This window comes from Onychostoma macrolepis, chromosome 12 (assembly GCF_012432095.1).
Source record: "Onychostoma macrolepis isolate SWU-2019 chromosome 12, ASM1243209v1, whole genome shotgun sequence".
Lineage (NCBI taxonomy): Eukaryota > Metazoa > Chordata > Actinopteri > Cypriniformes > Cyprinidae > Onychostoma > Onychostoma macrolepis.
Window position 1 is genome coordinate 20,645,751 of NC_081166.1, and position 23,999 is coordinate 20,669,749.

The 23,999-nt window shown below is 40.7% G+C and overlaps 1 protein-coding gene across 2 annotated transcripts in view; it reads right to left on the minus strand.

The window, feature by feature from the left end:
• LOC131550862 (transforming growth factor beta-1-induced transcript 1 protein-like) overlaps nt 1–23,999 on the minus strand; it is a 97,365-nt gene that overhangs the window by 56,231 nt on the left and 17,135 nt on the right. For both annotated transcript variants that reach the window (XM_058793325.1, XM_058793324.1), the window contains exons 2-6: nt 20,810–20,964; nt 19,621–19,682; nt 1,307–1,443; nt 733–805; nt 270–354 (exon numbers count right to left, since the gene is read on the minus strand). In XM_058793325.1, coding sequence (XP_058649308.1) covers nt 270–354; nt 733–805; nt 1,307–1,443; nt 19,621–19,682; nt 20,810–20,964 — 512 coding nt within the window. The remainder of the gene's footprint in view (nt 1–269; nt 355–732; nt 806–1,306; nt 1,444–19,620; nt 19,683–20,809; nt 20,965–23,999) is intronic.

Here is a 23,999-nt window from a genome sequence, read left to right on the forward strand (position 1 = left end):
ATCTATCAGTAAGACAATAGCTGGTACTACGATCTTTTAAACTCTGAGAACGCACAATAATGCACTGTTTGTTCCTACCAACTTCTGAGTTTAAGAATGTTGTAACCAACATTGTCACCAAATCTGTTTGGTGAACTATTGGCCAACAAGGAGAGTGTTTGGGAAAGCAGTTTAAAAACAGTTATTAATTTTGCATTTCAATCTGGTGACACTAGTGGTGCAAACATTACACACTTCCGTAACTGCAAAAAAGTATGTATCAAACATACTGTGCTTTGGACTCTGAAGTCTGATAGAGATGCCATTAGTTTGTCCAGCTCTAAAGTAGCAGATGTAGCTGAAGGTTTTTCTGAGCTATAAATAGAAAAAGAGACACAGAGACACAGAGAAACACACACAGAGAGACACACACACACACACACACACACACACACAATTGTATTACTGTCTGGCAGTTATAAATACAATTATATAAATTGTACACCTATATAAACTGCAATTTGATATTTATGTCTCTCCTCAATTATGTATCTTCCATTACTATAAACAAATCCATTTATTTATATGAAGATGTCTGCAGGGATATTATATGTTATCAGTCAGTAATATACTATCATTTAATTAGTAACTGGTATGTAATCTCTTATCTATTATAAGAGATGTGGAATGAGCATATTCAGGAAAATGAGTATACATACAAATAAACATCACAGTATATATCAGTGCACTAACCCAGTAGAGGATGGACCAGACTTTGAAGATTTATCATCTTTTTTGGTGCTGGGGAACTGAGACAAAATCTCATCTAACAAAGACAAAGGAAGAATAAATGCATCAGAGGAGTTATTTTTTTTGAAAAGGTACTACTTACTACATTCTGCTCACTATATACCATATACTGCCTACTATTCTGACTGATTAGTTTTCATACATTTTATACTCATTTTGTTTAAAAGTTCTTTACTTTTGGCAGTCAGTAATATCAGCCAAGTGCAAGTGTTGCATGGCATACAGTGCTGCATATACTATGCTCTAGTGTATTTGGCACATTTTAGCAAATATAAACAGGTAATGTTGATATTACAAATCATTTTGTATTATGTGCATAGTATACATACTGCATGCATTTTTGTTACTGTTGTTGATTTTGTAAATAGTAGGTATTCCATTCGGAAGTCCCAGAATGACTGGGTTTACAATAGACAAGGACAGATTTATGACTGGGCCAATGACTGCCAGGGGTTTGCAGGGTCCTATTCTGTCCTTGCACACATGCTAAACAGCTTTCTAAGAACTCAGCACTCACCTGTGATGTTGAACTGTGTGGCATTAAGCTCCTGTAGTAAGTGATCAAGCTCACTCAGCCCGCCTCCCAAAACTGAGGAAGAAGAGAAAGCAGGAGGAAGGTCTGCCGTACGCGGGAAGCGCGGTTTACATACAGTACTGAGGGAAAAAAGTTACAAAACAATCATTATGGACTTAACGCAACACTCAAAATAAAAAATTTAAATTATGTTAAATGACATCCAAAACTATTGTAGAGTTTCAGAAGACTTTCAGAAGTAATACAGAACATGATACTTTCAGGATCCTTTATGGTACTTTTCTGTCCTTTATGGAGCTTGACAGCCCCAGGCCCCATTCACTTTGTTTGGTAAACAATAGAACAAACATTTTGTTTCTGTTGTTGTTAATGGAAAAAATACATACAGGTTTTAGAGAGATGAACTTTTCTTTTAGGTTGGAGAACATTAAAGGTACTGTAAATCAATGTTAGCCTAACTAAAACTTTCACCAGACTTAGTGTTTGGCTATCTGAGCTGTTGGTGACAGTTGGGTTATTGTGAACATCTCAGCATTTGGCTTCTGATATATGGACTGCCTGAATCTAGTTCAATCAGCTCTTTCTCTCTCTCAAATAACTGCCTACTTGTCAACCAGTCTGCTTTCAACAGCAGACACTCCATTGAGCAATTCTGCCATTCTGCAGTCTTTCACACTATCCACCTTTTTCCTAATGAGCCTACTGCGTTTTAAATTATGGGAGACACTTCTGGTTTAAGGAAGTTCCACTCTGACTGCAACAAATCATTTCAAATCATGAGATTGTGCTACAAATAATCCTTTTCCGTCATTTTGATAGAAATATTTATAGAAGTTACTCCCATAATTTGCGCAAAGCATCATGGGGCGTAGGAAAAATGTGGATAAATCACAGATCCTCCTGTCCAACCTGAGTTTTCATGTGCATTAAAATTATTTCTATTACAACACCCCTAGCCAGCCAGCACTTAAACGACAAAATGCAGCTGCTTCAGGTATCTGTAACTTACTGTTTAACTTATCGCTATAATACCAATCTTGCATCTGTCAGAACTAGGTTATTTGTTACTGTTTAGCAACAAATATAGATTTTTAATCATGGTGTTATACGCGACGACTTCCTAGTACACACAAGCATTTATAGAGATTATATGAAAGGGTTGGTTGGAACTTAACATGGTCTGTGGCAGACTTTTCTAAGTGTCAGGGCAACAATTCAATAAACAAGAAATTAATATTAAGTTATTTAAATTGTAGAGATAACTTCCAGCCAGCACTACTACTGATAACCTGGCTGCCAGCATGACCAAGTCCCTGCATATGATCCAAAATGTGACAGAACCTTTGGTCTTCAATCAGCAAAAAATGAACTGAACTGAGCTGGATGATGACATCACTGAATCACTAAAATTGTACTGTTCTCTTTTTAGAGCTGCTTTACAGCAGAATCTAATTTTGTTTCCATTATTTAAATATCATTCCTTTTTAACACTGAAAAGCTGCTTTGACATGATTTGTATTGTATAAAGCACTGTATAAATAAAGATGACTTGACTTGACTTGATTACACTCCTAAAAGTGTATGCTCCCTTCTGCCAGTTATGGTCACATAAAAAGCATCGTACCTTCACAACAAGCACAAAATTACCCCAAAACCTTCATTCTCTCTACTCCTCTCTAGTGGAATGAGCTGCCAATCTCCACCTGATCTGCTGAGACCATCACAACCAGAGGTGGAAAGTAACGAATTACATTTACTCGCCTTACTGTAATTGAGTAGCTTTTTTTTGTGTACTTCTACTTTTTAAAGTAATTTTACTTTTACTTAAGTATATTTTGTTTGAAGTATTGTACTTTGCTACATTTTGAAACACAATAATTACTGAGTAAAAAAATAAATAAAATCGCTCCCTGGAAACTACTGCAGTGAATAATGGGCAGGAGAACAAACTGGTGCTAAAATCACAAGAAATATGGAGACGGACAAGACCAGAGGTGGAAAGTAACTAATTACAAATATGTTCGTTACAGTGCTTGAGTACATTTTTTAATTTTTTCTACTTTCTTGAGTATAATTAAATTGTGGTACTTTTTTTAAAGTATTCAACTTCGCTACATTTATTTTCCACCAAAAGTACAAAGTACTACGAAAAAAAAAAAAAAAAAGACTAAGGTGCCGATCAGGTGCTGATGGAGAAACAGAGCGGGCTGGCGTTTGACGGGCACTTTTCAAATTGCTTCTGAAATGATGGCTTTCTATTATGCTTTGCTATTTTAACAAACTACATTTTTAATGTGATTTTAAACCATTCAAGTTAAGAAATCTTCTGTGTTGTTTTCTCTGCTGCACACACATTGTGTGAATTAATGTGAATGATATCTAAGTTTTTTTTTATTTTATTTGTAAGATATCAGAGCGAATCAGACAATTCAATCAGATTGGTGTTAGAACCACCAAAAGAGCCAAATTCCACAAAGAGGCCCAGGATAACAAGACAACGTCATAAATCTGTCCACGATACCCTGGCGTCACGAGTCTGAAGCAAGCCAAATAACCAACTCTTTCACAGAACAGCTTACAATATTAACACAAAAGAACACTTATTGATAATCACAACTCAGGAAGGAGATTGTCAAATTTGAGGCAAGTAACCAAGATTGATGGTCAAAGACACAGCACATCATGACCATCACATGAGGGAAATCATTAGTAGAGACTTTGTTGGGTGGGATGGAACACCATCAAACCATGCTTTTTGCCTTGTCGGCTTTTTGCCACTGCTTTTTAGCCATGCTTTTTGCCATCACTTTTTGCGTTCTTTGAGAGCCGTTCCGGTATGCTTCGGCCTGCATGCCCGCTGCTACTTAACACCAGAGAAGAAGAAAAACCACCTAGTCTCGTTACATCCTTTTATTCTTTTACTTCATTTTCTTGTCTTTCCGTGGAGAGTTTCGTGTCTCTGAGTTCACTTCAAGTGTGACCGCCTCAAAACTTCAACCAGACCACAACTCCGCAACTTCAGCCAATGCCCAACCATTGGCTTCCCAAGACGTCACTTCAACGACAACTGAACTTCCTGTCAATCAGCAACCTCAGGAAACCCCCTTTCCTGCAACGACGACGACAAAAGGGAATCCCTTAACACAAAGGCAACGCAAGTACCTCCAGATTCTAGCTGAGCTGGTGCATTTAAGGTCCAGCAGAGGTTGTACTTCCTTCGCCAGCTGAGGAAATTCAACCTGCCACAGGAGTTGCTGAAACAGTTCTACTCTGCCATCATTGAATCCTTCCTCTGTACGTCAATAACTGTCTGGTTCAGCTCAGCTACCAAATCTGACCTCAGAAGACTACAGATGGTAGTCCGGACTGCTGAGCGGATCATTGGTACAACTCTCCCCACTCTCCAAGAACTGTACTTATCCAAAGTGAGCAAAAGGGCTGGCAAAATCACTCTGGACCCCTCACATCCAGCACACTCACTCTTTGAACTGTTGCCGTCTGGTCGACGCTACAGAGCTCTGAGCACCAGAACGACCAGGCACAGGAACAGTTTCTTCCCTCAGGCAATCCATCTCATGAACACTTGACAATAATTGTGGAACACACACTATTTAAAAACTTATACACTTACTTATCTAACACACATACTTAGTCTACATTTAAATCTGCACATAATATACCTGTACATACAAAACCATCTATTGTAATATACCTGTACATACAATTGGCAATTTGTATATTGTTATTCCTTATTTACTTGTTCTATTTTTTATTCTTTTATTATCTGTTTTTGTTCTGTCACTGTCATTCTGTTGCACTGTGGAAGCTTCTGTCACAAAAACAAATTCCTCGTATGTGTAAACATACCTGGCAATAAAACTCATTCTGATTCTGATATAAATTTTAGCCTCATTGAAAAACTCAATGTGAGGGTTATACCTGTATAAGTGATTGATATTGCTATAAACTTGGGATTTCACATTTTCATTCTCTTAAACTCATTCTTTCCTCACTTTCTCTCTTCCTGCAATGTGTATGAATGTGTGAATGCATGTGTTCATGTGTTAGATTAGTTTATATGTCTTAGATTTATCCAATAAAGCCTTATTTATATTGAAAAGAGTAGTATCTTGAGTTTTGTGATTACAAGTTAATGTCTTAAACTGCCGATCTTGTTACTTTGCTATTTAATGGTGTTTTCACTATATTTTGGATTTTAATATCCACTGCAGAGTTGATCAGTGAATTGCCGGCTGACTCAGTGATCAGCTATAAAACAGTGATTCTGTCCAAATTCCCTATAAAATCATAAATGATTCCCTTTGAGCTAAATTGACCTGTTTCCCTTACATTATTTATTTATTTATTACTTTATTGGAATCTAAATTAGGAATTCATAAGAATTGTATTCATTAAAATTCAAACGATGCCCAACCTTACCCATACCCCATTTTATTTTTTAATACCCCACCTTTCTATTCACAAGTTTAAACCCTCATTTCTTTAAAAACCTCTCACTTACCTTTCTTTGCTTTTGGCCTTCTTAATAACAGGGATAGCTAGTATGTTTGCTTAGCATCAAGTCTCAAACATGACAATTTATGAGAAAATCACTATATAACATCAGCTGTGCTTGAAACAATTAGCTTCAGTGGTTCCATGTTACTTCTTACTACAGAATGAGATAGAACATATATTTTATAAAATTCTATACTGTGATACAAGCTATGACAATTAGCATTGCATTCAATTGTGTGTTTATTGTCTTCCATCTCTGCATTTTGTTCAGCTGTAGTGATATCTGAAGCATCTGCCAATATAAGGGATTTCCTGGTGATAAGTTTAATAAGTTCCTAAATGATAAGTTTAATGCTTTTGTGAGTCTCACTTGTGAAACAGACATTACAGTCCATGAGAGTGTTTAATGCTCCAATATGCTCACATAGCCTCATACTGGGTAAAAATAGAAAAATAATACTAAATTACTTTGTAACGCAGTAACTTGAGTAGTTTTTCAGCAAACTACTTTTTTATTCTTACTTGAGTCATATTATTTTTCAGTACTTTTACTTGTACTCAAGTAAATTATTCCTTAAGTAGAAATACTTTTACTTGAGTACAATTTCTTAGTACTCTTTCCACCACTTGACAAGACAGGTATTAGTGTTGCAGACCCAGCTGAAAATGAAACCCCGTTGTATTCTGCTGAAGTTGAACTCAAAGGAAACGAAGTGAACCCCTGGCCATGTTTATGCTCTATTATGCAGTGTAAGCTGTGTTTGCCTAGGGAGACCAAACTAGCAGCTTATAAAATCTCGACATCAACCCTTCGCAAGCATGTAGATGTAAGGTAAATGCTTGCATCGTTGCATTGGTGGTTAAAATGAATCTTTATCAGTTTAGCAAAAGGTTCTGCACAAATTAGCCGAAAAGACAGTGGTGCAGGTATGGTATGGTATGGTATGCGATATATATTGTCTGCGACAATATTGTAATTGTTGTTTTAACAATGGGCGATTTCACATTATCAGTATTTTGCCAAAAAACAAACAAAACACTCCTACAGAGTGCCGTGAAGCCTAGTAGATTAGACTAGTGTGCACGCACATTTAGAGTGCGTTCTTTCACTGCGTGATTCAGTCTGTTAAAATGAATTTAGAATGATCACAAGACTGAAGATATAGGAGCAGAAAATATATAGATTTATATCATTTCATATAGTAAATCAACATCACATGAAGAGTGCCGTTTTTTCTCCAAAGAAATCGGCATGATTACATATAGAATTTTTTTTTCTTTTCTACAACAGTTCAATAAACAAGACGTTAATTAAGAGACTTGTGTTTTAGACACCATATTGCCTGCTTTTGCTCGATTTCGACAACAAAAATAATTCCAAACACAGCCACCATAGCACAGTTTTGCATCTCTCAGCAATGACAGTGTTTAGTTCCTGAATTAATCAACCGTTTAAATGATTCGGTTCAATCGCAATGACTAACTTATTAACAGTGACATGCTGTCAGTTTTAATTTCATAATTAAAGTATTTTTTTTTTTTATATATAATTTCAAATGAGTATTCAACATTTTCCGTCTTATATATCAAAACATTATTTCTGCATTTGTAACTGCAGGTTAAATGCATTCATGTGCACTTGAATGTCCATCTAAATGCCACTTCAGATGAAGCTTCTGTGTTTCCTCTGCATTGCAAAGATGAATTTTGTTGACACTGATTTAATTTGCCTGGTAACAGCTCAAATGTGTTATTCTAAATAACTGATTCCTTTAATTAAAAACAATTGTGTTTTAATTTTTCTGGACTCCTTTTTATTGGTTAAATTACATTTTATTCATCAAAAAGCATGTCTAATTAATTAAAACCATGGAACTTAAACAATCTAACATCAATTTATTAAAAGTTTAACAAAATTACATGTTTAGGGCACTCTGCTCCTGCTTGCATTGGCCTCCATCAAGAGAGTAGGGGACCTTCAAGCATTTTCAGCCGACGAATCGTGCCTAGAGTTTGGGCTGGCTGACTCCCAGGTAATCCTGAGGCCCCGGCCCGGCTATGTGCCCAGGGTTCCCACTACTATAGGAGGAGGCAGACCCAGCCCTAGCTTTGCTTTGTCCCATCCGAGCCTTAAGATGCTACGTAGACCAGACACGAAGCTTCAGGGCCCGGTTGCATGAAAGTCCTTAAGTAATTTGACTTAGGGGTATCCCTGAGGGAAAAAAAAATCCCTGAGGTAAGGGATTTCTTTAAGAGCGTTGCAACAAACATCTTAACTGTCACCCTTACCCAAGTGTTTATACTAAGCATTTCACGGTAGTTCCAGGCAACATACGACAATGAGCGTCGCGGTTGCTATAGTTACTACATCTCACAATATAGATATGTACTGTATATCTATGACAATAAACAGAGCATAACAAAATACAGACCTAACCATCTAAAACACGTACAAATAAACAAGCGCTGCCCATTTCTGTACTGTTTTGTGTACAATCGTTACCAAGGAAACAGCTTTGTATCTGCAGTGAAAGCGTCCCATCGCCACGGTTCCTGTACCACCGCTGAGCGGCCGCGTCACCGGCTCGGCTCCTCAGCGAAAACCTGAATATGCACTGCACCTGCTGCCTACTTATACTCACACTGTGATCAGTGGCAGCTGGATGCAATCAGTGCATGCCAATGTGCATTGGCTTGTTTAGATACACTCGTAGTGGACTGGTCTCTCTAAGTGAGATCCCAGTTCGTTGGTCACCATCCGACGTGACGTCTCCGTTCCCTCCTTCAGGGAACGAGGGTTACATACGTAACCGAGACGTGTAATTTATTCTTACAATAGCCTTATGATTTTTTTCCCCCTCAGAAATTCTGTGTTGTGTATTTACATTTTTAAGTCATAAAACATAATTTTTTGTATTTTTTATATTATATATTTTATTATATATATATATTTTTTATATTATATATTTTATATTTTTTTACATACATCATCTTTTAATTAATGAAAATTAAACAAATCTTATTTTTGGGGGGAATGTAGGGGATTTAATATTACAATAAAAACATTGAAGAAATATTGTATGATTATTCTTTAAAAATAAGGTTTTAATAATTTTAGTAGTAGTAGTAGTAGCCTATTACGTACATTCTACTGAACAATAGTAATATATTTCTGCCGCAATGTCTTCACGTTAAACCAAACCTTTATTTTGACGGATTGCCGTGAATACTGAATACTTTACATTTCAGTGCGTATATGATATGAGAATAGTTTTACTAAAATGAAATGGTCAAATGCTCATGAAGTGACTCTGGAGATGTTGTTCATGTATTTATGTCCTCATTAGTGAGATGGCAGATGTTAATATCACCGGAAGCGTCACACGCGCTTCAGTACAAGTATTAAACAAAACCGTGCATCTGCGCCATTCAATAACACAGAGACACGCAGAATTCATATTTAAAGAGTCATTTTGCAGCTTAATATTTACAAATACTAGTGGGAGTGGGAGTGTGCTTATTTGTGTGTGCGCGCACGTTTGTGTGTGTGTGTGTGTGCATCGGGGCGGAACTTCACTGTGCGTGATACAGAAAATAAAATAAAATTAAATTAACTTGACCTTCAAGGGGGGGCAGGGGGTGCAATTGGGGGGGTGGGGCACCTTAATATAATGAAAGAGGAAACACTGTCTATCGAGTTTCGCACCTTGGCAGCAGAGTGCAACTGGAACGCCGAGGCACAGTGGGACATGTTTTTGCATGAATTGGCACCCCGTATCCAAGACGAAACCTATGCTCTGGATTTACCTACCTCTTTGGATGGCCTAATAAATCTGACGATTCGGGTGGACGCCAGGTTGGAGAAGTCAGCACAGACCCCCTTCTTTCTGTTACGGATCATCTGGACCTACATTTAGCCCCAGCGAGGTGCTCGACGAAGTCTCAGATCCTGAGCCCATGCAAATGGGCAGGTCCTGTCTCTCTCCGGGGGAGAAGGAGAGACGCAGAAGCCGTGGGTTATGTTTGTACTGCGGGGAAGCTGGTCATATGGTTGCACAGTGTCCAGTAAAAGCCGGAGCCCACCGCTAAGTAGGAGGCTACTGGCGGGCGAGTTCACTCTGGAAAAGTCCTCCCGCACTGTTACCCATCTCCTGATCAGGACTCAGTGGAACTCGGACACACACTGTTGTCAAGCTCCTTAATAACCCCGTTTCTGTCATCGCTCTCAGTGGCCAGTCATTGTCTCCTGTCACTCACACCACAGGATTGATGAGGCTGGTCACCTCAGGCAATCACATGGAAAAAATAGCTCTTTTTGACTAACTCTCCTTCTGTTCCTGTAGTTCTCGGTCACCCCTGGTTGACATGACACAACCCCCACATTAACTGGGGTCATGATTCAATTCTAACCTGGAGTGATAAATGTCACGCTTCTTGTTTGTTGTCTGCCTGTTCTCCTGTGTCTCGTTCTGTTTTTCAGGATGAGCATGTGGACCTATCAAACGTGCCCAATGAGTACCTCGACCTGAAGGGAGTGTTTAGTAAGTCTTGAGCTGCTTCTCTTTCTCCGCATCATCCCTATGACTGTGCTATAGACTTATTGCCGGGTACCTCTCCGCCCAAAGGCAGATTATACTCGCTTTCCGCTCCGGAGAGGGAGGCCATGGAGAAATATATTTCTGATTCTCTAGCTGCCAAGATCATCCGCCCATCTTCTTCTCCTGCAGCTGCGTGGTTCTTTTTTGTGGAAAAAGAAAGACCATTTCCTGCGTCCTTGCATCGACTATCAAGGGCTGAATAGCATCACGGTAAAGAATACTTATCCTTTGCCGTTGATGTTTTCTGCCTTCGAGTGTCTGCAAGGGGCGTCCTTTTTCACAAAATTGGATCTCCGTAATGCTTACCATTTGGTTCGCATAAGAGAGGGGAATGAATAGAAGACTGCTTTTAATACCTCCAGGGGGCACTTTAAATATAATTTTCTTCCGTTCAGCCTTTCGAACACCCCCACGGTCTTCCAGGCATTCATCAATGATGTGCTGAGAGATATGGTCGATCAGTTCCTTTATGTCTACCTGGATTACATAATGATTTTTTCACACTCTCTCCAGAAACATGTTCAGCTCGTCAGGCGAGTACTTCTGAAGCTGTTAGAGAATGGGCTTTATGTCAAGGTGGAAAAATGCATTTTCCATGCACAGTCAGTTCCCTTTTTGGGGTACATCGTGTCAGCCGAGGGAGTGTGCATGGACCCCGACAAAGTTAAGGCTATGGTGGATTGGCCAATCCCTGATTCCCATAAGGCCCTACAGAGGTTTCTGGGCTTTGCCAATTTTTACCGCCGTTTTATTCGCAATTTCAGCCAGTTAGCTTCCCCTCTGACTGCCTTAACCTCCACCAAGACTGCGTTCAGGTGGTCTAACGCAGCTGATGCTGTGTTTTCCAAACTAAAAGGTTGCTTTGTTTCAGCCCCGATTCTCATTGCCCCTGACTCATCATGTCAGTTTGTAGTGGAGGTTTACACTTCGGAGGAGGGAGTTGGTGCGGTCTTGTCCCAGCAGTCTTCCCCAGATGGCAAGATGCATCCTAGCATGTTTTTCTTTCACCGTTTATCTCCTGCCGAACGTAACTATGATATGGTAATAGGGAGTTGCTGGCAGTCAAGCTCGCCTTGGAGGAGTGGCATCATTGGTTGGAAGGTTCGGGGGTTCCTTTCATCGTCTGGACCAACCATAAGAATTTGGAATCCATCAAATCCGCCAAAAGGTTCAACTCTAGGCAGGCTCAGTGGGCTTTATTTTTCGGTCGTTTTGATTTTTCTATTTCATACCGTCCGGGGTCTAAGAACATCAAGCCTGATGCGTTATACCGTATGTTTGACCATTCCGAGCGCCTGTCTTCTCCCGAGCCCATTTTACCACAGAAAATGGTCATCTCTGTGGTGTCCTGGGAGATAGAATTGAAGATCTGCACGGCCTCTGAAGGGGTAAGGCCCCCGCCTGGCCGCCCACCGGATCGTTTGTTTGTATCTGAGAGTTTACGGTCTGACGTCATTCGATGGGGTTATTCATCCAAGTTGGCTTGTCATCCTGGGTGAGTCATTCTACATTTCTCATAAAGCAACGGTTCTGGCCATCTATGGCTTGTGACATACAACTTTTTGTGCTGGCTTGCTCTGTGCTAGTTCTAAGATTTCCAATCGACCCTCTGCGGGACTCCTCCAGCCACTGTTAATTCCTTCTAAATTTTGGAGGGAATTTTGTCATTTATTAGGGGTGACTGTTAATCTTTCTTCTGGATTCCATCCCCAGAGTAATGGTCAGACAGACAGAGCCAACCAAGATTTAGAACGTATGCTACAATGTTTGGTTTCCCAGAATCCATCCTCCTGGAGCCAGAAGCTCTCATGGGTTGAATACGCACATAACTCTTTACCAGTATCGGCTATGGGCTTGTGTCTGTTTGAGTATAGTTTAGGGTACCAGCCACCTGTTTTTCCCAGTGCAGAATCCTAAGTCAAGGTCCCGTACGCTCACACTTTTGTCCAGAGATGCCGTTGCACCTGGAGTAGAGCCAGACAGACTCTCCTCCAGGTGGGGGCGCTCACCAAGGCTCAGGTCAATCATCATCGGTTGAAGCCTCCCGTCTACATCACAGGTCAAAAAGTGTGGCTTTCATCTACACTGAACAAAATTATAAACGCAACACTTTTGTTTTTGCCCCCATTTTTCATGAGCTGAACTCAAAGATCTAAGACTTTTTCTATGTACACTAAAGGCCTATTTCTCTCAAATATTGTTTACAAATCTGTCTAAATCTGTGTTAGTGAGTACTTCTCCTTTGCCAAGATGGCATATCAAGATGCTGATTAGACAGCATGATTATTGCACAGGTGTGCCTTAGGCTGGCCACAATAAAAGGCCACTCTAAAATGTGCAGTTTTATCACACAACACAATGCCACAGATGTCACAAGTTTTGAGGGAGCATGCAATTGACATGCTGACTGCAGGAATGTCCACCAGAGCTGTTGCCCGTGAATTGAATGTTCATTTCTCTACCATAAGCAGTCTCCAAAGGAGTTTCAGAGAATTTGGCAGTACATCCAACCGGCCTCACAACCGCAGACCACGTGTAACCACACCATCCCAGGACCTCCACATCCAGCATCTTTACCTCCAAGATCATCTGAGACCAGCCACCCGGACAGCTGCTGCAACAATCGGTTTGCATAACCAAAGAATTTCTGCACAAACTGCCAGAAACCGTCTCAGGGATGCTCATTTGCATGCTCGTCATCCTCATCGGGGTCTCGACCTGACTGCAGTTCTTCATCGTAACCGACTTGAGTGGGCAAATGCTCACATTCGATGGCGTCTGGCACTTTGGAGAGGTGCAGACAGTTTAAAGTCAGATTCAACAACTACATTCGTACAGACAGAATGTTCAAAATCAGGTGCGTCAACTGAAACCGGACTGGTAGACAATTCACAGTAAGACTCTCTCATTCAAACAGGACAAACAGATAGTTCAAAATCAAGAGCATTACTAGGAACTGGACAGGCTGATAATTAAAACTCAGACTCATAGGTTGAAACTGGATGGACAGACAGTTCATTAGTCGGCTCTTTGGCAATGACAGACAAGGCTGATAATTCAAAGACAGCCTCTTTGGCTGGGTCGGGACAGGACAATGGTTCATAATTGGCCACAGTAACCTTGACAGAACAGGCAGGGAGTTCACAGATGGCCTCCATAGCCATGACAAGACAAGCAGAGAGTTCACAAACGGCCTCCATAGCCGTGACTGGACAGACAGGGTATTCATAGAGGGCCTCCATAGCCGTGACAGGACAGGAAGAGGATTCGCAGACGGCCCCTTAGCCATGACAGGACAGGACGAGGATTCACGGATGGCCTCCATAGCCATGGCAGGACAGGACGAGGATTCACAGACGGCCTCCTTAGCCGTGACAGGACAGACAAGGAGTTCATTAATGGGCGCCACTACCGTAACCAGAGCTATGGTGAAAGACGTCGCCTCAGAAGGTTCTGCAGCCTCAGCTGCCACCTCTGGCAATCCTTCCGTGAACCTTGCTGGCTTGCCTTGCTGTGACGTGACATGACTCTGGATGATCAGCTGAGACGTGACGAGACTCTGGAAGATCAGCTGTGACGTGACGAGACTCTGGAAGATCAGCTGTGACTTGACTTGACTCTTGAAGACCTGTAACTTCTTCTTTAAGAGGCTCCTCTGTCCTCCACTCGTTACCTGTATTAATGGCATCTGTTTGAACTCGTTATCAGTATAAAAGACACCTGTCCACAACCTCAAACAGTCCAACTCCAAACTCCACCATGGCCAAGACCAAAGAGCTGTCAAAGGACACCAGAAACAAAATTGTAGACCTGCACCAGGCTGGGAAGACTGAATCTGCAATAGGTAAGCAGCTTGGTGTGAAGAAATCAACTGTGGGAGCAAATATTAGAAAATGGAAGACATACAAGACCACTGATAATCTCCCTCGATCTGAGGCTCCACGCAAGATCTCACCCCGTGGGGTCAAAATGATTACAAGAACTGTGAGCAAAAATTCCAGAACCACACGGGGGGACCTAGTGAATGACCTGCAGAGAGCTGGGACCAAAGTAACAAAGGCTACCATCAGTAACACACTGCGCCGGCAGGGACTCAAATCCCGGGCAACGAAGGAGTGGCTTCATAAGAAGCATTTCAAGGTCCTGGAGTGGCCTAGCCAGTCTCCAGATCTCAACCCCATCGAAAATCTTTGGAGGGAGTTGAAAGTCCGTGTTGCCCAGCGACAGCCCCAAAACATTACTGCTCTAGAGGAGATCTGCATGGAGGAATGGGCCAAAATACCAGCAACAGTGTGTGAAAACCTTGTGAAGACTTACAGAAAACGTTTGACGTCTGTCATTGCCAACAAAGGGTATATAACAAAGTATTGAGAGGAAATTTTGTTATTGACCAAATACTTATTTTCCACCATAATTTGCAAATAAATTCTTTCAAAATCCTACAATGTGATTTTCTGGGGTTTTTTTCTTTCTCATTTTGTCTCTCATAGTTGAGGTATACCTATGATGAAAATTACAGGCCTCTCTCATTTTTTTAAGTGGGAGAACTTGCACAATTGGTGGCTGACTAAGTACTTTTTTGCCCCACTGTACCTAGTAAGACCTTGATTAGCTGTTTCAGGTGTGTTTAATTAGGGTCGGAGCTAAACTCTGCAGGATACCAGCCCTTCAAGACCGGGTCTGGTGACCCCTGCTTTGTTGTCTTGTTATAATCTCTTTCAAGATTCCATTATAAAAAAATTTTTTTAATAAAAATAAGTGTTTTTTTTTGTTGTTGTTTTTTTAAGGGACAAAAGGAAGGCAGACAAGAAACAATGAGAGAGGCAAGAGAGGAACAAAAGCGGTCAGAGACCTTCAGACCATCATGCTCTCTGAGGTGCAGCTGTGCCATATATCAGAGAGCTGCCCACAAAGCTATACCGCCAACAGATACTAAGGCTGTATCTAAAATTGCCCCCTATACCCTCATTCACTATTCCCTACATTAGTCCACTCATTCAGTTCACTTGAAGGAGTGAATGAAAACAAGTGATTGAATTCGGACACTGAATGCACCGGAAGGACTGCCGCTTTTGCACAGTTTGCTTGCTGTTTAATAATCAATTGAAAGGGGCAGCTCAGTAGTAAGATTAAAGGATTTACAGTGAGGAAAATAAGTATTTGAACACCCTGCTATTTTGCAAGTTCTCCCACTTAGAAATCATGGAGGGGTCTGAAATTGTCATCGTAGGTGCATGTCCACTGTGAGAGACATAATCTAAAAAAAAAAATCCAGAAATCACAATGTATGATTTTTTAACTATTTATTTGTATGATACAGCTGCAAATAAGTATTTGAACACCTGTCTATCAGCTAGAATTCTGACCCTCAAAGACCTGTTAGTCTGCCTTTAAAATGTCCACCTCCACTCCATTTATTATCCTAAATTAGATGGACCTGTTTGAGGTCGTTAGCTGCATAAAGACACCTGTCCACCCCATACAATCAGTAAGAATCCAACTACTAACATGGCCAAGACCAAAGAGCTGTCCAAAGACACTAGAGACAAAATTGTACACCTCCACAAGGCTGGAAAGGGCTACGGGAAATTGCCAAGCAGCTTGGTGAAAAAGGTCCACTGTTGGAGCAATCATTAGAAAATGGAAGAAGCTAAACATGACTGTCAATCTCCCTCGGACTGGGGCTCCATGCAAGATCTCACCTCGTGGGGTCTCAGTGATCCTAAGAAAGGTGAGAAATCAGCCCAGAACTACACGGGAGGAGCTGGTCAATGACCTGAAAAGAGCTGGGACCACCGTTTCCAAGGTTACTGTTGGTAATACACTAAGACGTCATGGTTTGAAATCACGCATGGCACGGAAGGTTCCCCTGCTTAAACCAGCACATGTCCAGGCCCGACTTAAGTTTGCCAATGACCATTTGGATGATCCAGAGGAGTCATGGGAGAAAGTCATGTGGTCAGATGAGACCAAAATAGAACTTTTTGGTCATAATTCCACTAAACGTGTTTGGAGGAAGAATGATGATGAGTACCATCCCAAGAACACCATCCCTACTGTGAAGCATGGGGGTGGTAGCATCATGCTTTGGGGGTGTTTTTCTGCACATGGGACAGGGCGACTGCAATGTATTAAGGAGAGGATGACCGGGGCCATGTATTGCGAGATTTTGGGGAACAACCTCCTTCCCTCAGTTAGAGCATTGAAGATGGGTCGAGGCTGGGTCTTCCAACATGACAATGACCCGAAGCACACAGCCAGGATAACCAAGGAGTGGCTCTGTAAGAAGCATATCAAGGTTCTGGCGTGGCCTAGCCAGTCTCCAGACCTAAACCCAATAGAGAATCTTTGGAGGGAGCTCAAACTCCGTGTTTCTCAGCGACAGGCCAGAAACCTGACTGATCTAGAGAATATCTGTGTGGAGGAGTGGGCCAAAATCCCTCCTGCAGTGTGTGCAAACCTGGTGAAAAACTACAGGAAACGTTTGACCTCTGTAATTGCATATATTGCAAAATATTAACATTGATTTTCTCAGGTGTTCAAATACTTATTTGCAGCTGTATCATACAAATAAATAGTTAAAAAATCATACATTGTGATTTCTGGATTTTTTTTTTTAGATTATGTCTCTCACAGTGGACATGCACCTACGATGACAATTTCAGACCCCTCCATGATTTCTAAGTGGGAGAACTTGCAAAATAGCAGGGTGTTCAAATACTTATTTTCCTCACTGTATCTTGAACTCTGTCACGGAAATTATGAATAAACCCTAGTTAAACAATTTAATAGTCAATTTACAATGAATTTGTGTACCCGTGTTGTATTACGCCGTGGACAAGCACTTTTAAAATGAATGGATGATTCAGACTCTCACAGTGTATTATGGGTTATCTCTAGCTATTGAGTGTACATCGGTTGTACACTCGTTTTTGCGGTGCATTGTGGGATTGAATGAGTGCACTCAAGAACGTCCACAATGGTTTCAGACACCACTAAAAATGGCCATATAGGGGGCAATTTCGGATACAGCCTATGGCTGATGATACACATGGCAACTTTTTGAGCAGTGTTGCCAGGCAACTTTGGTTAATGTTGCCATCAACGGACAACCAGATGAGACATAAGGCCCACAACAGATCTAAAGTATCCAGGTAGATATTTGTTACCCATTCTCAGTGGGAAAGTGCCCAAGCAACATTGCTCAAAAAAGTTGTTCAGTGTATCATCAGCTGTAGAGAGAGTGTTGACTCTCTTCTATGTCTCATTTAGGGTATTAACTTTCAAGTATTATCACCCAGGTGAAAAACAAGTACACTTCCATTATGTACTTAAAGTGCTCTATTTTCGCACACTAATTTTGTACTTAATATACTAAAAATGATTCTTTAGCACTTCTTAAGATAAACTTCAGGTCATCTAAGTGTACTCAACTTTGCTATTTTGAGACACCATGGATATGAACTAAAATGCACTTTTAACATACTATCTCTGTATTTAAAAAAAATGTATTTAGTTACCATTTGTAGCACACTTGAACCCATTTTTCATACACTAGTACACTCAAGTGTACTACAAGTGGTAACTAAATACATTTTTTAAATACAAACATACTGTTACGGGGCTGACGAGACGTGAGACGTGAGACGTGAGACGTGCGGATCCATATGCAAGCTTTTATTGATGAGAGACGTGGTCATAACAGGCAGGGTCGAACAATGGCAGACAGGTATATCATAGGTAATGCAAAGAGTAAACTAAAACGGGCGTGGGTCAAACTACAGCGAACAGTATCCAAAGGGGCTAGACAAGAGAGGTAATCCAAAACGTAAGCGATAGTCCAGGCAGGGGAAAACACAATCCAAAACAGGCAAGACTAGGAAAACTAACAGGGTTCTGTAGGGCAGCGATAAATGCATACAATACTCGGCAGTGAGGCAGAGAAAGTCCAAGGCTTATAAAGCGTGTCTAATGGGTTTCAGCTGTAATCAGTGCAATGTGTGATCTGTGCGATGGATGATGGAAAATGTAGTAGATGGTGAAGTGCAACAGTAATGTGATCAGTGCAATGAATACTGTGGTGAGTGAGTGACCTCTGGTGGTGAGTAAATGGAAGTTCACAGACCAGATTCGTGACACATAGCATGTTAAAAGTGCATTTTAGTTCATATTCATGGTGTCTCAAAATAGCACAGTTGAGTACACTTAGATGATCTTAAGTTTATCTTAAGAAGTACTCATTTTTAGTATATTAAGTACAAAATCAGTGCGCAAAAATAGAGCACTTTAAGTACATTATGGAAGTGTACTTGTTTTTCACCTGGGCAGCTATCTTCATCACATTTAGTGACCCTTTGCAACACTAGAATGTGATTAATTAAGTGATAGTTTCTTGTTTAACAAATGTAACATCAATGTCTCAGTGCTTCATGGTTGTTGCGTAACCTTTTTACTTTGTTGAAACTCAAAGGACTTCGGCCTTTTCCCTTACGCACAGAGATTTCTCCAGTTTCTCTGAATCTTTTGATGATGATATGCACTGTAGAAGACATTTGCAAAGACTTTGCAATTTGACGTTGAGGAACGTTGTTTTTAAAGTATTCCACAATCTTTTTACGCATTCTTTCACAGATTGGAGAGCCTCTGCCCTCTTCTGAGAGACTCTGCATCTCTAAGACATCCCTTTTATAGCTAATCACGTTACAGACCTAATCTCAATTAACTTAATTAGTTGCTAGATGTTCTCCCAGCTGAATCTTTTCAAAATTTCTTGCTTTTTCAGCCCTTTGTTGCCCCCATGTCAACTTTTTTTAGACCTGTAGTAGGCATCAAATTTGAAATGAGCTCATTTAGTGGATAAAACTCCATTTAAACATTTGTTATGTTCTCTATGTTCTATTGTGAATAAAATATTGGCTCATGTGATTTTTAAAGTCTTTTAGTTTTCATTTTATTAAAATTTTAAAAAACGTCCCAACATTTCCGGAATTTAGGTTGTGTATATATACACAAAGACAAAGAAGCAGGAGATTTAGGCAAAAGTCTACATTTGTTCATGTAATCTCATAGGAGAAACATTTGAGATGGTAAAGAGATTTTGTTTTTCTTTCTTCTGGGTATACACCTTATGTGAAAATCAATGTTTTATTTAGGGCATTGTGTTCTCTAGAGTTCAAATACCTGTAAAGTTTGTCTTGGTTAGAGTTCTGAGAGCAGTTCGACTTCATCGCAGCAGAAACAGTCTATGAAACAGATGAATAGAAATTGTATGATTCTGTAAAATTAATGAATATATGTGACCCATGCTGGCAAAATGTGTCAGAATGTGCATAGGCAAATTTTGAGCTATAGACAAAACAAGTGAAAATCTCGATTTTGATTGAATTTCATGTTTTCACAAAAATGATTTAATTAAACCCTCTAGCAATCGCAATGGTCCAAATAGTAATTAAACATCTAAAATGATCTTTATTTGTATGTTTTCTTTTTCTCTGCTCGCTTCTCGTGCTGCCACTGACTGATATATGAATCATGCACATAAAGGAGCTTCCACCCGTGCACGATAAATATATATTGTATACACAGAATTACAGTATTTAAGTAGGCTATTCACACAAACAAAATCTGTTATGTCTTAAGTGAACTTTTGGGGAACTGTTGGGGAAAACATCTGATGTGTAATATTATATTAGATCCGTGCAGTACAGTAGGACTTAATCTAACAATAAAAGAAAAGATCACAGCTCTTGATTGAACTGCTTTTATAGGTTTACTAATCAATTTATTTGTAATAAACACAATGAAGTTATTTTTTACATTTATTTGTTTTACTTACTTGAATGCTTTTGTTTAGATGTAAAAAGTAATGCACAAGGCCTACTTGTTTATTTATCATATTCTTATATTTGTTCTACTGTTGTTGTTGTTTTTGTTTCTGTTCTTATTTTTAATAACAAAGTTAAAATATAAAATGGCTATATTGTGATTATCAATATAGTAATAAATATTAAGAAAGGAAGTGGAGGAAACGATGCAACGTTCGTTGATTTTGCTTTGGAACCTTTTAGAAAACTTCAACTTGATTTTTCTCAGAACTGACTTTGCTGACTTTGTCGATTTCAAACGGGTGTAGCTCAGTCATTTTTTGTCCGATTCCAACAAATCATATATAATTTTGAAGGTATTTTAATGGAATGAATGTGAAAATAAAAAGAACTAAAACATAATAATAAACAAATAATAAAAATAAAAACATTTTTGAAAATTTGCTCATTGTGACTCATTTTGCCAGCACAGATCACATATTTTGCTTGGAAACATCATATCTGATGTGTGTTTGTTTTTTATTTGTGTTCATCTCATGGCATACTTGTTGCGGGGTGTATGCTGGAGGGAGTGGCCGGTTCTGGGCAGGATCCTGAGTACTGGATGAGGGATCAGAATTTACTGGAGGGTCAGAGGTGAGCAGAACAGGATAGCGACCCAGAGGAAAGGCTGAATTTTCCAGATCAGCAAGAAGGGCATCTACAAAGAGTTATAGAGAAACATCATCATTACTGGCTTTTTTCTTTTCTTTTTTTTTCTTGAAAGAGTTTATTACACAGGGTTGTACAATACTGACAGAAGGGGGAATAGAACTGGGACATGAAACTGACCATACTTAAAACTGGGTTCCCTCATGCATAACTTATTATATTAACTCTAAATTTCAGCTTTATCTGCAAAACTGTGAGCTATAATTTCTTTTGTTGCTGCACCTTCGGAAAATGTTCAGCCCAACAATTATTTCAAGTGTTTCAAGGTCAACTGAAAACATTAATATATTAAACTATATTATTATTACTGAATTATTATTTTGAATTATACAACTCCATTCACACAGTAAATGTATGTGTCACATGTTGGTTTCTGGTGTAGGTCTATTTCTTCTTTTTTGCTTGGTAATAAGAAAACTGACAATTATATTGTCCCAAAGCAATTCATATGCAAATATCTTTACAATGAAGAACTGCAAAAAAAGGAAAATAAATAAAAAATGAAATAATAATAATAATAATTAAAGTTGCAAGCAGCGTTGAAAGGGCCTTCGCACCCGGGCTCATCGCCACCCGGTGGCTTTAGGAAAACCGCACACGGTCAGCAATATGCATTTAAAGTGGTAAATATAGAGGAATATGTCAAAGTCATTTATATGTGCTAAACTTCCTGCTGCCAGCTGGTGGCACTATGACTATAGCTAAATATTGGCATGTAGATGTCTTCAGGACGGGACTTTTATCAAACATATGAAGTTTAGTGCAGATTGAAGATGGTATGTTTGAGTTAGTGTAAAACATGACACATCCTGTTGCCAACAGGTGGCACTATGATTATAAATGAAAATTGTCCTCTAGATGTCTTCAGGCCTGAAGTCTTACCAAACATGTGAGGTTTGATGGAGACTGGACATTGCATGTTTAAGTTAAATTATGCAATTTAACGTCACAAAGGGCTTTAGATTACACTGACCAAATTTGGTGTTGATCTGTTTAAATCTCTAGGAGGAGTTTGTTTAAATACAACACCTAAAAAATGTCAAAAACGGTACAAAACTTGCTCAGAAAATTAAAAATAACAGACTTCCTGTTGGGTTTCAGACTTCGTACCGGGGGGGACCTTTTTGTAGGTATTGGTGTATTACATGTGTCTACCGAATTTCGTACATGTACATTATGTGAAGCATAGCTCGAGGGGCCTTCATTGAAATTTTATAGGTGGCGCTATTGAGCCATTTTGCCACACCCACTTCAAAGACCCATATCAGAAATTTTTGCTACCTCTGGTGCGTGTGCAAAGTTTCATGAGATTCCGAGCATGTTTAGGCCCTCAAAAATGTGATTAATTTTGAAGAAAAAGAAGTTCATTCTGGCCCAGTCAGAGGCGGTTTCAACATCGCACAAGACCCTCCTCCTCAGCCACTTAGATTGCCTGGGGCTCAGGGTCAACTTTGCCAAGAGCGTACTGTCACCCAGCCAACGAGTATCGTTCCTGGGGACAGTTATCGACTCAGTGCAAATGACAGCAACTGTCTCAGCGAAACGAGCCATGACGATTCAGCGCTGTGCAGCCTCCTTCAAGGAAGGGACTGCTCACTTGCTCAAAGCCTTCCAGAAAATGCTGGGCCTTATGGCAGCAGCTTCGCCAGTACTTCAGTTGGGCCTGCTTCACATGCGACCCATCCAGTTCTGGCTGGAGCAGAGGGTTCCATCCGCGGCTTGGCATCACGGTCGCCATCGCATAATGGTGACTCAGGCCTATGTATCAGCCCTGGCCCATTGGAGGGACCCCCTCTGGCGGAAGCAGGGTGTGATCTTAGACACGGCGCACAGAAGGAATGTTGTCACCACAGACGCTTCCAACAAGGGTTGGGCAGCGCTGTGCGAAGGCAAACCGACCTTCAGTCTTTGGTCCGAAGAAGAGTCAGGTCTACACATCAACTGCCTAGAGATGCTAGCAGTGTGCCGTGCCTGTCAATTCTTCCTACCGGACATAAGGGGACACCATGTGCTAATACGCTCAGACAGCAGGTCCGTGGTGTCATACATGAATCACCAGGGCGGCCTCGTCTCGAAGCGCCTCTGCATGCTGGCGAGCGACCTTCTTGCTTGGGCTCAGACCAATCTGCGCTCCCTGAAGGCGACGCATGTGCCAGACAAAATGAACCAAGGAGCAGACATGTTGTCGAGGAACAACGTCTCCTCAGAAGAATGGATGCTCCACCCACTCGTGGTTCAGAAAATCTGGGAAGTCTTTGGCAAAGCTCGAGTAGACCTCTTCGCCTCCAAAGACAACTCTCATTGCCCAATCTTTTTCACGAAGAGCACAGATGCCCTGGCCCACGAGTGGCCCAGCCTCCTGCTCTATGCGTTCCCTCCAATCACTCTGCTACCGCAGGTACTCAGACGAGTCAGGGAACAACGGCTCAACAAGGGCACAAGCTTCTTCTAATAGTCCCCTTCTGGAGGAACCAGCCGTGGGTGTCGGAGTTATTCCAGCTGCTCGAAGCAGCCCCATGGCCCATTCCCTTGAGACGGGATCTCCTCTCTCAAGCGAACGGCACGCTGTGGCATCCACGGCCCGAGTTATGGGCCCTACATGTGTGGCCGCTCAACGGGAGCCTTTCGGCCTCCAACAGCGTGTCTTAAACACTATGGCAGAAGCTAGAGCCCTGTCTACCAGACGACTCTATGCTCTGAAATGGTCTATTTTCTCGGCTTGGTGTCAAGACCGCGACTTAGATCCGGTTACCTCTGATGTATCAGTGGTTCTTTCATTTCTACAGGAGATGCTGGATAAACAGCGTTCCTCATCCACCATCAAAGTTTACACAGCAGCCATAGCGGCTTTTCATTGGGCAGGAATAGTGTGGTGGTCTAGTTTATACGAGGCGCCAGTAGAATTAACCCCCCGTGTCCTCGTACAATTCCACTTTATGACTTACCAACCGTACTAAGGGCCTTGAAAGGCCCCCTGTGTAAACCATTGCAATCCACAAGCCTCAGATCACTCTCGTTTAAAAC